Source organism: Dryas octopetala, chromosome 9 (assembly GCF_963921425.1).
Source record: "Dryas octopetala chromosome 9, drDryOcto1.1, whole genome shotgun sequence".
In the NCBI taxonomy this organism is placed as follows: Eukaryota; Viridiplantae; Streptophyta; class Magnoliopsida; order Rosales; family Rosaceae; genus Dryas; species Dryas octopetala.
The window spans coordinates 7,701,488-7,714,861 of record NC_141374.1 but is presented as its reverse complement, the minus strand read 5'-3'; the positions used below and the strand labels follow the sequence as shown (position 1 = coordinate 7,714,861).

At 34.8% G+C, this 13,374-nt stretch overlaps 1 protein-coding gene across 1 annotated transcript; it reads right to left on the bottom strand.

Moving 5' to 3' along the window:
• Positions 1-5,455: 5,455 nt before the first annotated feature.
• On the bottom strand, positions 5,456-7,467 carry LOC147273606 (ATPase, F1 complex, delta/epsilon subunit). Its single transcript, XM_086228009.1, has 2 exons — positions 7,129-7,467; positions 5,456-5,812 (listed from the first exon to the last, which is right to left on the bottom strand). The coding sequence occupies exons 1-2, from the start codon at positions 7,387-7,389 to the stop codon at positions 5,468-5,470; spliced, it is 606 nt and encodes a 201-aa protein (XP_086084135.1). The 5' UTR covers positions 7,390-7,467; the 3' UTR covers positions 5,456-5,467.
• Positions 7,468-13,374: the final 5,907 nt, after the last annotated feature.

Here is a 13,374-nt window from a genome sequence, read left to right as displayed (position 1 = left end):
AAAGCCGAGGTTTAAAAGCACATTTTAAGAACGAAAAGGGCAATCTCGTCAATTCCGCATTATGTGCCTATGCAATCAACATGAGAGTAAAATAGACCTATCATCCTTTTTTTATTTAATAATTCATTAGAGAGAATTCTACTGTCATCCAAAATGTTCAACACATCTAGTTACTTTCCAGTTTCCACACACAAACTCTAATTTATAAAAAAGGGAAAATTTTTCAAACATGACACCTATTTTGGGGTCAATCTTAGTTTTGAACACCAGTTTGAGTTTGTCTTAGTATATGAAACATATTTAGGATTTGTGTTAGTTTGAGATAATCCGTCAACTCTGTTAACTTTTCCGTCCAAAAAGGGATAATTTGATCATTTTATATATATTTTTTTAAATAAAAATAAAAAAGTTACTACTAAAAAACTAAAAAGATTAAAATTGAAAAAAAAAAAACAAAAGAATTAAACTCTCTCTATCTCTCTCTCGGGGCTCGGTGGGGGGGCTTGCGAAGGGGTGGGGCAGGCTGGGTTGGGGTGAAGGGGGTGGTCGGGGAGGGGCTAGGTTGGGTTGGGGAGAGAGGCAGGGGTGGTTCTGGGTGGGGAAGAAGAAAGCAGGCGAGGGGGCTGGTGCTGGGTGGGGGGTGCGACGGGGGCTGGGGCTGGGGGGAGGGGGCGAATCGGGTTAAGTTGGGGAGAGAGAGGCGTAGGTGGTCTTGGGTGGGGAAGAAGAAAGCGGGTGGGGGGGGCTGGTGCTGGGTGGGGGGTGCAACGGGGGCTGAGGCTGGGGGGAGGGGGCGAACCAGGTTGAGTTGGGGAGAGAGAGGCATGGGTGGTTTTGGGTGGGGAAGAAGAAAGCGGACGAATGGGGGGCTAGTGCTGGGTAGGGGGTGCGACGGGGGCTGGGGGTGTGACGGGGCAGGGGCTGGGGGCGGAAAGGGGAAAGAGAGAGAGAGAGAGAGAGAGAGAGAGGGGGGTCGAGTCGGCAGGTAAGGCCTCCGCCGACCGGTAAGCTGTCATCGACAATAGGCTGGGCAGTCTAGATCTGCTGCATCTCAGTTTTTTTTTTGGTTATTATTTTTAATCTATTTTAAATTAATTTTTAGTTTTAAACTTTTTAATTTTTTTTTTCCTCCAAAAAAAGTTTTGCTTTTTTTAGGTAGTAAGCTTTGTTTTTAAGTTTTTTTAAAATTTTAATTTTAATTTGTTTTAAAAATATGAAATAACCAAATTATCTTTTTTTTTTTTTTACAGAAAAGTTAACGGAGTTGACGGATTATCCCAAACTAACACAAATCCTAAATATGTGTCCTACACTAAGACACATTCAAATTGGTGTCCTAAACTAAGATTGACCCCAAAGTAAGTGTCCTGTTTGAAAATTTTTCCCTATAAAAAATAACACTTTGGTTAAGACTTGCGAGCAAAATAAATCTTAGCATGTTCCGAAAAATACTATTCAACACATTTTTATTTTATTTTGTAAAATATTAGAAAAACATCCCAGCACCTTAGAACCCCTTTATTTACTCCCCAAATTTTTGTTGTGTGAAATAAAATTTGGTAATGTAAATTATGTAATTAAACTAAGCTGCAATTTATTTATTGACTTCAAAATATTAAATCATTACAAATAATTTGAAATGAAAAAGTTATGCCAAACATATTATGAACATGATGAACATCAGATAAAAAATAATTTATGAATACATTGCAATGACCATTCAATATAGCATTCATCTAACAAAGAGTAAGAGAGAATGAAAAAAATGAAAATATAAGAATGAGAGAATATAAGAAAGAGAGATGTTATATGCACACCATTTTTCCTCTCAACAAACACCCCTTCTCTCTCATTTAGTAAATTTCGATTCTAACCCCTAACCTAAATGACCAAAATACCCTTACTAAATCCTAGAATAACAAAACAACCCATTACCACCTTCAGCCACCCCCACCCCATCGATCGTCGGCGGTTCAACCTGTCGGCTTTCCTTTCTCTCTTCTTTCTCTATTTCCCTCTTTCTCCTCTTTCCCTTTATCTTCGATCAAATGCAGGGGCTGGCGACCTTGTCCCTAGGAGGGAGAGAGAGGAAAAGAGAGAAAGGAGAAAGGAGAAAGGAAATAAATGGAGGTTGGTGTCAGGGTGGGGCGGTGGCCAAAGTCGGTGTCAGGGGTGGGTTGGCTGTGTTTTTTTTTTTTTCGTTGTGTGTAAATGAGGGTATTTTGAATATTTTTGAGGTTCGTTTTGAGAAATTAAAGAAATAAAAAAGAAAAAAGGGTGTGAGGTGATAAAGGGGTATGTAGTGAGAGAAAAATGAGTGTGCATATATATAGCAGTCTTCTATAAGAAAAAGTGCTGCTATTTGCACACTATTTTTTTCTTTTTGCACACCCTTCATCACTTAATTAGTATTTCTAAAAATTTGTCCCATTGTGAAATTACCCTAAAGCCTTCCCCAACACACTTCATCTCTCTTATCCTTCCCAACCATGCCTTCCATAGCTCCCCATCTCTTCGACTTCTTTCTCCCTCTCCAGCTCCTCTATTCTCCTAGCACATGACCACTCTCCTCGCAACATCTCCCTCCCCACAACATCATCCTCCCCGCAGCACCAACCTCCTCGTAACACCACATTCCCAGCGCAACACCACCTACCCCGCAACACCTTCCAGCGTAGCACCACCCTCTCAACAGCATCATCCTCCCCGTATCACCACTCTCCTCACAGCACCACCCTCCCAGCGCAATACCACCCACCTCGTAGCAACTTCCAGCGCATCACCACCCTCCCTGCAACATCACCCTCCCAACGCAGCACCACTCTCCCAGATCGTTGACTCTCTCTCACTCTTCTTCCCATCTACTACTTCTCTCTTCTCCCAGCGCATCACCACCCTCCTCGCAGCACCTCCCAGCACAGTACCACCCTCCCCACAGCACCACCCTCCTAGCGCAACACCACCATCCTAGCACATCACCATCCTTCTCGCAGCACCACCCTTCCAGCACAGCACCGACTATCTCTCTTTCTCCTCCCTGCAGCACCACTTCTTCTCTCTCTTCTCCCTGCAGCACCAACTTAAAAAAGTTGCAGGTTCGGCGGACCAGTGCTGAACTTGGCTGTTTCGTTTGGCAGAATAGAACATGATTGTTTAGTAGGTACTTGCCGAATGAAACAGCCAGGTTCGACACTGGTCCGCCGAGCCTGCAACCTTTTTATTTTTAAGTTGGTGATGCAAGGAGAAGAGAGAGAGAAAAATGTGGTACTGCAGGGAGGAGAGAGAGATGAGGGTCAGTGATGCGGGGAGGAAATAGAGAGTGAGGTAGTCGGGTGAGGGAAGGAGAAAGGGAGGGAGGTGGTCGGGGTAAGGGAGGGAGAGGGGCTAGGTGTTTTTTTTTTTTTTGTCTGAGATGATGGGGTGTGTTGTGGTGATAAATTTTGTGAAATGTATAAAATATGGGTATTAGGGTAATTGGAGGGGTGTGCCAAAGAGAAGTGTGTATGAGAAAATGATGTGCAAAAAAAAAGTAGTGTGCAAATAGCAACACTCATAATAAATAATAAAGATAAAAGACATATAATAGAGAATAAAAAAAAATGTAATTTTGAGTGCTGCTAGTCAAAGCTCATAACGAGCCACCTGGGCCAACTCACAAGTTGACTCTGGGTCCAAAAGTTAAGCCCGAGCCTTGCTGGATCTATTGCCAAACTTAGCCCAGCCAAATCTTACCTTCTATTGTCTCTGTATCGTCAATTTAATGATAGAATTAATAACAGTGATGATATATTTTTTTATTTTAGCATGAAAAAAGGTTATCAAATTGTTTATACATTAGCCCCAATTTTTGGCAAAAAGTGGTAGTTCTTCCATGTAGTACTGCACTGTCTTTGTATTATGTTATGATAAATTTGATTTATATATGCTAAAGTATCCAATAAGAATTTAATTGTATTGATATATACCACATGCAATATTTGATGTGGAGCAGCAAATGAAAGAGAACCACATCGTAGTATGAGTAGTCACAGTAATTGAAGTACTTGATCGATGCAGCAAATTTCAACATTTTAGAGCATATAGTCTGGTAATTAGCTAGTCCCTTATCCTAATGATGGGGCCTAGACCATTATTACTCCGAGATCGCCATATATAGGAGAGAAATTCCGCATGTAGGGAGTAACGCGTCTCCTCACGAGCACTCTAATACCATGAATAAATCGGAGCATCCAATACAAAATTAATTGATAATAAGTGAAGATGTCCAACAACTTGTATCTATTAGTAAGAGTTTATTTTCTTGACGTGGGATACTCCTCTCTAGAACTCCTAGCAGGTATAATTAGCAACCAATTTGTCATTCTTTTGTCCTTGTTTGTAGAGCAATTAAGTTAAACTATTTGACTAGGTAATTAATATTTAATTTAATTATTAATTAATTAATAAGTCCGTCATTATATTTTCTTCTCTTAGGCCTAATTAATTAACTATAATTAATTTTTGTTCAAGCCTATTTCTAATATCATCCCACACCTCTTGGTTTGACCTTTTAGGTTCCAGTTAAATCTGACAGAGATTTTAGGATACTTTCATAAATTAACCTAATTCGAGTAAAATTATTATTTTACCTTTAGATCTCTATAAGTCATGATTGACACCCTTAGAGCATGTAAATTGCTAAAGGCAAGATGCAAGGCTAAATGCAAAATTTAGCTTTTGCTTTTAGCCAAATTTACAAATTTGTACATTGTTAAACGCTAAGGCTAAAGACAATCTATTTAATTTATTAATTGGTTGGACCACATGTCATTGTCTAATTGCCTGAGCCAATTATTAATAAAAAAACGTGAAGGTGAAAATGAAAACATGTGAAGGTGGGCTAGTCAATGTCTCCCATATGAAGAACAAACGAGTTCCGCTGCTCCCTTGCTCTCCAATCGTTGTGCGACACGTGAAATCCACTATACCCACCAGTTACTGCTTTTCTCAGGCGGGCTCCACCGGTTCTTGGCTTCTGTGCAGGCAAAAGCAAGATTTTAGGCCAAATTTAACCCAAAATCTTGCCAAGGCAAGAATTGTCTTGCCTTTGGCCAATCAATGTAGAAATTTTTTTCACATTTTAAGCTAAATCTTGCCTTAGAGCATGTACATTGCTGGGCCAAAAGCAAGGTTAAAGACAATATTTAGCCTAAAATATGAAAAAATCATTGATTTAATTAATGTCATTTTGAAGCCTCAATGTGGAAGGCTTGAAAATGAACTCGAGTTTCTCCAATTATGTGGTATGGTATCACTAGCACACAACCTCCAACAAGACTACCAGCTCGAGAAGGATTTTGAACAAAAAATTATGGGTTCTTAAATTACTTTATTTTTCTGAAAATGACACTGACAAAATCTTTCCAAGCAGATTATTGCATACAGAGAAAGAAAAATTGAGGTGGAACCATGCAAATAAAATTATTAGCTAGCCAGTTAGAGCAGAGTTGATAGCACTATGAACATCAATGCCAATCTGTGCTTGAGCTTTCTCCAAATCGGTTGTAGCTGAACTGAGCTTCTGGGTGAAGTCCGCAAGCCCCTTTTGTACCAAGCTTGGGTCAATTTGGTCGATTGGCACAGCCTCCACAGCAATTATATCAGCAACAGAATTCGCATGAATAAAAGCAAACCCACTGCTAAGAAAATACTTTGTCACGTCGTTCCCTTCATGCACTGATAGGACCCCAGGCTTAAGCTCTGCAATGGTTGCTACATGGCCAGGCAAAACGCCCATTTGTCCAGTTGTTGCTGGTATTATGACCATGTCAACCTGAATCACATCATTGAACTTCTTATATTAATAGGGATTTAGAATAATAAATTAACATGGGGAATTAAAAATGTGGAGCTGCAGGACTAGCTAGCTATAGGGAAGACATATATACTTGACTTGAGTGACCTTTTCACATATATTACATGTGTGCAGATGAGATATATCGATCACGAATACATATTCACCATCACCATAGCAAAACCAATAAACTAGAAACCAACCAAGTATCACGCGCGCATATATATATGTAAAGACAGACTGACCAATTTAATTGGAGTCCAAAATTAAGCATGCTCCAACAAATAAAGATAATTAACTTGTACAACAACCAACTAAACTTTGTTTTTTATATATGAATTGTAATGATATATACTACTGTAATAGAAAATCATGAACAAGCCATTCACGTATGATGGGCTCTTTCAAGAATTTCATGGCCATAGAAGCATAACCAGATCGACTATACGAAAAATCAGACTGTTCACATTTCTATAAATTAATAGAAACTTCAGATCGAATTCCCAGAAAACTCTAGATATATATTATTGTTTTTGTATAAAAAATCTAGCTTAAAATCATAGACATAATATAAACTAGAGCTGATCAACTTTATTGATTTAATATACCAAAAAAATCCAAATGATAAAAATGAACGACCATTTAAAAGATTTAACAAACCTTACACCATAAGAAGGCATCCAATGAAAATTCCAGAACTAGAATATCATAAAAAAATATTTCAGATGAAACATAACAAGTACAAGAATCTAATCATGATGGCCAAAAAAAAAAATCATATACAATTAGAGAACAAATTATCCTCAATCATTGTGTTCTTGAAGTGCAAATTAAGCCAGGATGAAAAACTGTAATGACTAAAAAAACCTACCATTTAAACTAATTAACCAAAAGAATGTGCATAAAAATCAGTAATTAAAATCACTCATATATATAATGGAGCAAAAAAAAAAAAAAAAAAAACCCTAACAAATACAGTTTGATAATTAATAGGTTCATCTCCATCATTTTTTTCTGTGTGGGTTTCTCAAAAAATTTCATCTCCATCAAATTAATTTGGCCTTCTCCACATAATTAAATTCACAAATATACAAACATATGGATCGAATCAGATAATCCAAACCATACCACATCCAATGACCCCAACCTAGAAAATCCAAATAACAACAAGACTTAAGACCCAACCCAAATGAATGAGCTAATCCAATCCGATCCATACCATTACCATATGAGACAAACCCAGAAACAAGAATTAACAATGAAAGAGAGCAAAGCAAAAGGCACAGACAATCGACCTCTTTGGAGGAGAGCTCAGAAGAATAGGGGAGGACGAAGTTGACGGTGAGTTTGGAAGGGAGGGAAGAGGGGGTGGGAGGGCGAGGGCTGATGTAGGCTGATGGAGTGTTGGGTGGCTCCATGTTTGGCATCACTTTCTTCCACGACTCAATGAAGGTCGAGTCCCCGCTCGGGGTGTCTGGGACCTCCGTGCACAAGGCTCGTACCCTCCTCGGCCAAGAGGCTCGACCCAAGAGGAGACGTGAGGCTTGACGGAACATGGTGATGATCGGAGTACAATGCAATGTGAAACAAGGGCAATGTGGTGGTGGTGGTGTCAATCACCTCATCTCTCTTCACTGTTTCGCTTTCTCAACGATTTTCTTCGTTTTTTACGTGAGTTGTGAACTGAAAAATGAATGCTTTAATTTTGGTCAAACAAGTTACACTTAATTAATTAGAAGAAAAATAAAAAATAAATAAGAGGAAATTATAAACTTTTTCCACTTACTTTATATCTAGATTAATTTTGGTCTACGATTTTTTTTAAGTGGACCAAATCTGTAAAGTTCCATGTCGCGCATATTTCATTAAAGTTGACCGGATTGGGAGCGCACTGTAGTACGTCAGCTGAGTTATTAGCTTTATTTTTCAACTTGACTTAAAAAAAAAAAACCAAAAAAAGTATGGGTTGTTACATTTCAAATGTATATAAACCCTAAACCCTAAATCTATATTCTTAACTCTCAGCATATACCTAGTTTATTGCTTAAAAATATTGGTTGGGACATTTCAATTGTACCAATACGTAGTTTTGTACATTTCATATACTGTACTAGTAGTGAGTTAATTAGTATATTTCGATCAATTGTACCAATATGTGAGTTGATACATTTGAAAACAAAACCATAGTAAATCCTAAGATAATTCAGAGAAAATTTGAAACCCCCAAATTTCATCAAAAAAATTCTGAGCAAGTTCGAAATTAACCTAGAACAACTATACTACAACCAAAAGAAAATTAGTACTATACGTGACAAATAGTGAGGTATTTGAAAAGATTTAAAAAAAAAATCCTAAAAATATGAAATTGTTACAAACAATTCGCAAATCCATAAACACAATTCCAAATTGGTAAAAATTTGCCCAAAACATTTCCCAATATCCTAAATTAGTATACTAGCTAGTTAAAAAAACAACGAGTTACATACTAAAAGTAATGAGTGCATGGAACGACCAATGAGTAAGGGCCAGTTTGATATTGCTGTGAGAAAAAACAGCAGTGAAGTAAGTCAGCTGTAAGGTAAAGTAGTTGAGTGTTTGGTAAACTATGTTTTCAAAAGTGCTGTGAGTGTAAAAAATAATATTAAAGTGTTTGGTAAATGTTAATGTAAAAGTGCTGTGACTGTGTATAATTACTAAAATAGACATGATGCTGAAAGTGTCTTTCATTATTTGTTTGGTAAAACTAAAATGCTTTTTTACTTATTTTTTAAATTTGTGGCTACAAATTTTTATTAGCATTAATTTTTTAAGAACAACATTATTAAATAAGTATTCCTATTATTTTTTAAGTATATTATAATTTTAATCGTACAAATAAAATATCATAATTAATTATCACAATATAAAATATAACTAATAATTGACATATTTTTTAATTAAAAATAAACAAATAAAAATTATAGAAATCAATAAGAGTATTATGGGTAAAATAAAATATTCATTGTTGTTGTGATTCACTGCAGCTTTCAAAAACACTTAGAAACCTGCTTTCTGTTTTTGTTGTGGGGAGTTGAGAATTGTGGGGGAAAGTAGTTTTTTATTTTTTACCAAACGCCAAAACTGCTGTAGGTGATTGAGAATTGTCATCTACAGCAGCTTTTGGGTCCTCCACCGCAATCTCAAACCGGGCCTAAATGTTGAGATTAACGTTCTAGGCTCAATGAACCACATGAGGTATTACGAATGCACGAAAACGTCAATTCGGTGCATGCTAAGTCCAATTTCTTCAAAAGTCAACCAAAACATGCCCAATTGGCAAGAAAGACATGATAACATACTTTATCATGTTGAGATTAGTGTTCTAGATCCAATGAATCACATAAAGTATTATGAATGCACGAAAACGTTATTTCAGTGTATACTCAGTCCAATTTACATAAAAAGGAGAGAAAATAACATATTATATACTAAATTAGTTTGAGGACAAAGTTACAAATTTGCGGAAATGGGATAGGGAACCTTGATGCCAAAGTTGCAGATGATTGGATGTGGTTGAGAGAAAAAAGAATATGTTCAAGTTGAAATTATCTCCAAAAATGATCTTCAATAATATTTTCAATTAATTAAAATTAAATTCTAGATCATATAGACCAATATTCCAAAAAACAAAAAAGTAAAGGCAATATAGGTATTTCAAATTTCATAAATTTTTTTGCAAAAAAAATTAATTGATGATTGGTGATGTGTCATAATTTTTGGACCTCGATCAATCTAAAAAAAGGGATTTCAATCAAAATCAAAACAAACATAAGTTTCAGTAAAAATCAAATCAAACCTAAGCTAATTATTATTATTTTTTTGTATTTTTATAAATATAACACTATCACTAACCCTAACAATCTTCTTCTATAATTTTCATGTTTGTGTGTTGCGCCGCTCTCCTTTCTCTTTGTCTTTCTCTTTCTCAAATCTCATTCTCTCTCTCTCTCTCTCTCTCTCTCTCTCTCTCTCTCTCTCTCTCTCTCTCTCTCTCTCTCTCTCTCTCTCTCTCTCTCTCTCTCTCTCTCTCTCTCACACACACACTTTTTCTCGATGTCTTTGACGTCGTTCAAGAAACCTCATCGTTCAAGAAATCTCAGTTTCAGCGTATTGATTGAAACCGAACCGAATTCTTGGCATACCGAACTAGTCGATCTTAGCTTCATTGGTGATGGTGCCGGTTCCCTTTTTAACGAAACTGATGGCGTTGGTTTAATAGAAAAACCGCATTGTGGCCTCAATTAGTGAACCACACCCTCCTCTTATATCTCTACAATCTACACATTTTACAATTATTTGTATTTCATAAATAGGGATGTATACTACAATTGATTCTTTAAGGTTGTAATGAGTGACCATTTCACATTATGTATTAACATAATCATATAAGAATCCTCAACCAAACACACTCCATTGATGTTTCTTGATAACAATTTCTTTTATTTCTTCAGCAATTCTTTGGACAACATATTTCAAACTTCTACAACTTGTACAATTATTTTCTTTGTGCAAATGAGGATAATGTGATTGATTTTATTCTTAATATACATAGCATTAATGAGGTTAGCTTAATTAGCAGATTACAATTAAATTCCATATTTTTCATTCATTGGCCAAAATTCAATAAAAGGCCATTTAGACCACTATATATATGTACCCTGGTTATTGATGCATATAGTACAAGGTATGCATATGTGATATATTTTTTTTTCTGGTAGAGTTGGAGGTGAACTCTAATCGGTCAATGATTTACCAAAAACTAGTCAGAGAGCTAGCATCTCAAGTTAGGCTTCTGGTAAATCATTGATTCGTTTAGAGCTTGATTCCATTTAACATATGATTTCCTTGTCCAAATTGCTAAGCATTGAAGAATAATTCTAGTCGGTTAGCGATGTACCAAAAAATTATTGAGCAATCTACCTCCTATAGTTTTCCAGTTCATCGTTGATCCAATTAAAGTTAGTTTTTCCAGGAAGCTACGTCATGATTGGAGGAGGTTTGCACTATAAACCCTTATATTTTATTTTAATTTTTTGGGCACTACCCATCATTTCCTCTGAGCATTGCCTCTCATCCCTATTGCGAGGAGAAGCGCTAAAACATAGGGAAGCTATGCCAATGACTTTGCTACCATGGCTAGATCTAGCAAGATCTGCCAAGATCCTGACAGATCTTCTCATATCATGACAAGATCTGACCAGATCTTCTCAGATCTGCCGAGATCCGCTAGCTAGCTATCTTTTCAGATTTGCCAAGATCTAACTAGATCTTCTCAAATCTGGCAAGATATACTCAGATCCGACAAGATCTGCCTAAACCTATTTGTGGAGGCCACAATTTTTTCCTGATCCCCTATCAATGGGGCCTTGCACATATATAGTTGTTTAATTTTTTTTACTTTTAATTTGGTGAATGGAAAGTGTTATTGTTACATTACATGGAATCAAACCACAAACTTGTATTAACTTGAGTAGCAGGATTTTATTCTATTCAAAAACTATTTTAAGAAATTATCTTCCTTATTTCATCCATAAATAAAAAAGTGAAAAACAAAAAAATATTTTTAAAAACAATACCAAATAGGTCAATATTTTCTAAGAAAATGCAAATAAGTAAATTTACTAGGATTGGAAGTTGAGCTATATATAGTTATTGTTTAATTTTTATATTTATGTTTCTTCCAATTTTAAGAAAATGCAGTGAAGGAATTAAATTTACTACGATCACCTAGAATATGGCTATATTGAGAACTTAATACATTGAATGTGTATGTATCCTATAAAAAAAAAAGTCCGTTGACTTTAGGTACCAAATTTCAATATTTTTTTATTTTTACTATCAAAACGTTTATATCATTTCACTTTAGATACTAAATTTTCAGTTTAGGTACCAATTTTAAAAAACATGGTTCTACCGAGCTGTAACTGTTAAACAGTCACAACTTTTTTATTGATTTGTTATTTTTTCAATATTTGCAAGGCTTAAACTTTAATGTTTAGTCTTTGTGTTATAGGATTTCATCCCAAGCTTAAATCAAAAGTATTAAATCCTTATAAATTTTGAATTTTTATGAATTTGAAACAGTCATAACTGTATAACAAACCAATTTGTGACATAATCCAAACCTAAATTAAAAAAAAATTAGTGTCTTACTGCTTTTGCTGAAAAACTATTGATATTTAATATTTGATCATAATTTTTTAATTAAAAAAAAGCTCAATATAGTGAATATTGCCAAGGTTTGTAATTTAAATTAAAATTCCCTATAAAAGAAAGGCTAAATGACCATTATCGTACATGTATATTTTCCCTTATTTCACTTTCATTGTTATGGTTTCAATTTCGACAATAATGCCTTTAAAGTTTTTTAAGGTATGCAATTGGAAGACAAAAATCTCACGTGCATGCGAGTTGATTTTCCGTCAAAATTGGTAGTTGAGGTCCTGAGGATATGAGAGGGAACACAAAAGGAAAAAATTGTCCTCACAAAAAAGACCCGTGTGATTTTTCCCTCTATTGATTTGATGAAAAATTGATTTTGTCCTTCAATTACAGACGCTATAAACTACAAGCGTACTATTATTTAAATTAAAACTACGAGGATGAAAAAGAAATAAGGGTCATTTTTCTTAAATGAAATGCCTAAATTCTTGTATTCTTACTCTTAGGAATTCCATTAGTGAGAGAGAATGGACTAAAAATAAATCAGATATTGTATGAAGGGTTATCTTTCGTCATGAAGTCATGAACCTACAAGAGAAATTGAACTCAGTAACCCACTTTTTAGAGCAAATTGTTATTATAATCTTATTTTTAAAACTTACTTTTAGAGTGTTGTTATATTTTACTTTACTAAAATTTTGGTTTCGATGAAATTTTTTTATGGAAATTTTGATAGAAATTTTCGCGAAAATTTTGATTTCGACAAAATTAGACAAAAACGACAGAAATTGCTATCAAAATGTGAAAATTTTGAATAAAACTTGACTATATGTTTATTTAACATATTATCTACTACATTGATAAAAAAAATTGAAGAAACCAAATTATATAGTAAGTTTCATGTGATATAAGGTGAATATAATGCGCGCTGGAGGCAAATACTGTTAAAAAAATTGGTCACTAATTAATAATTATATAAATAACACCTCAAATTTATTTATATTACGATATCAAATCATGAATTAAATAAGTATTCAATAAGATGAATATAATGTGTGTTGGAAGCAAATACTGTTAAATAAAAATGGTTCACTAATTAATAATTATATAAATAACACCTCAAATTTATTTATATTACAATATTAAATTATGAATTAAATAAGTATTCAATAAAATGAATATAATGTATGTTAAAGGCAAATACTGTTAAATAAAAATGGTTCACTAATTAACAATTACATAAAAATGACCTCTTTTTAAGCGATATATATTTACTCATTTTGAATCCAATTGTCCTTAAAACATATGTGGACAAATAAGAAAATGATATGTATGGTTAT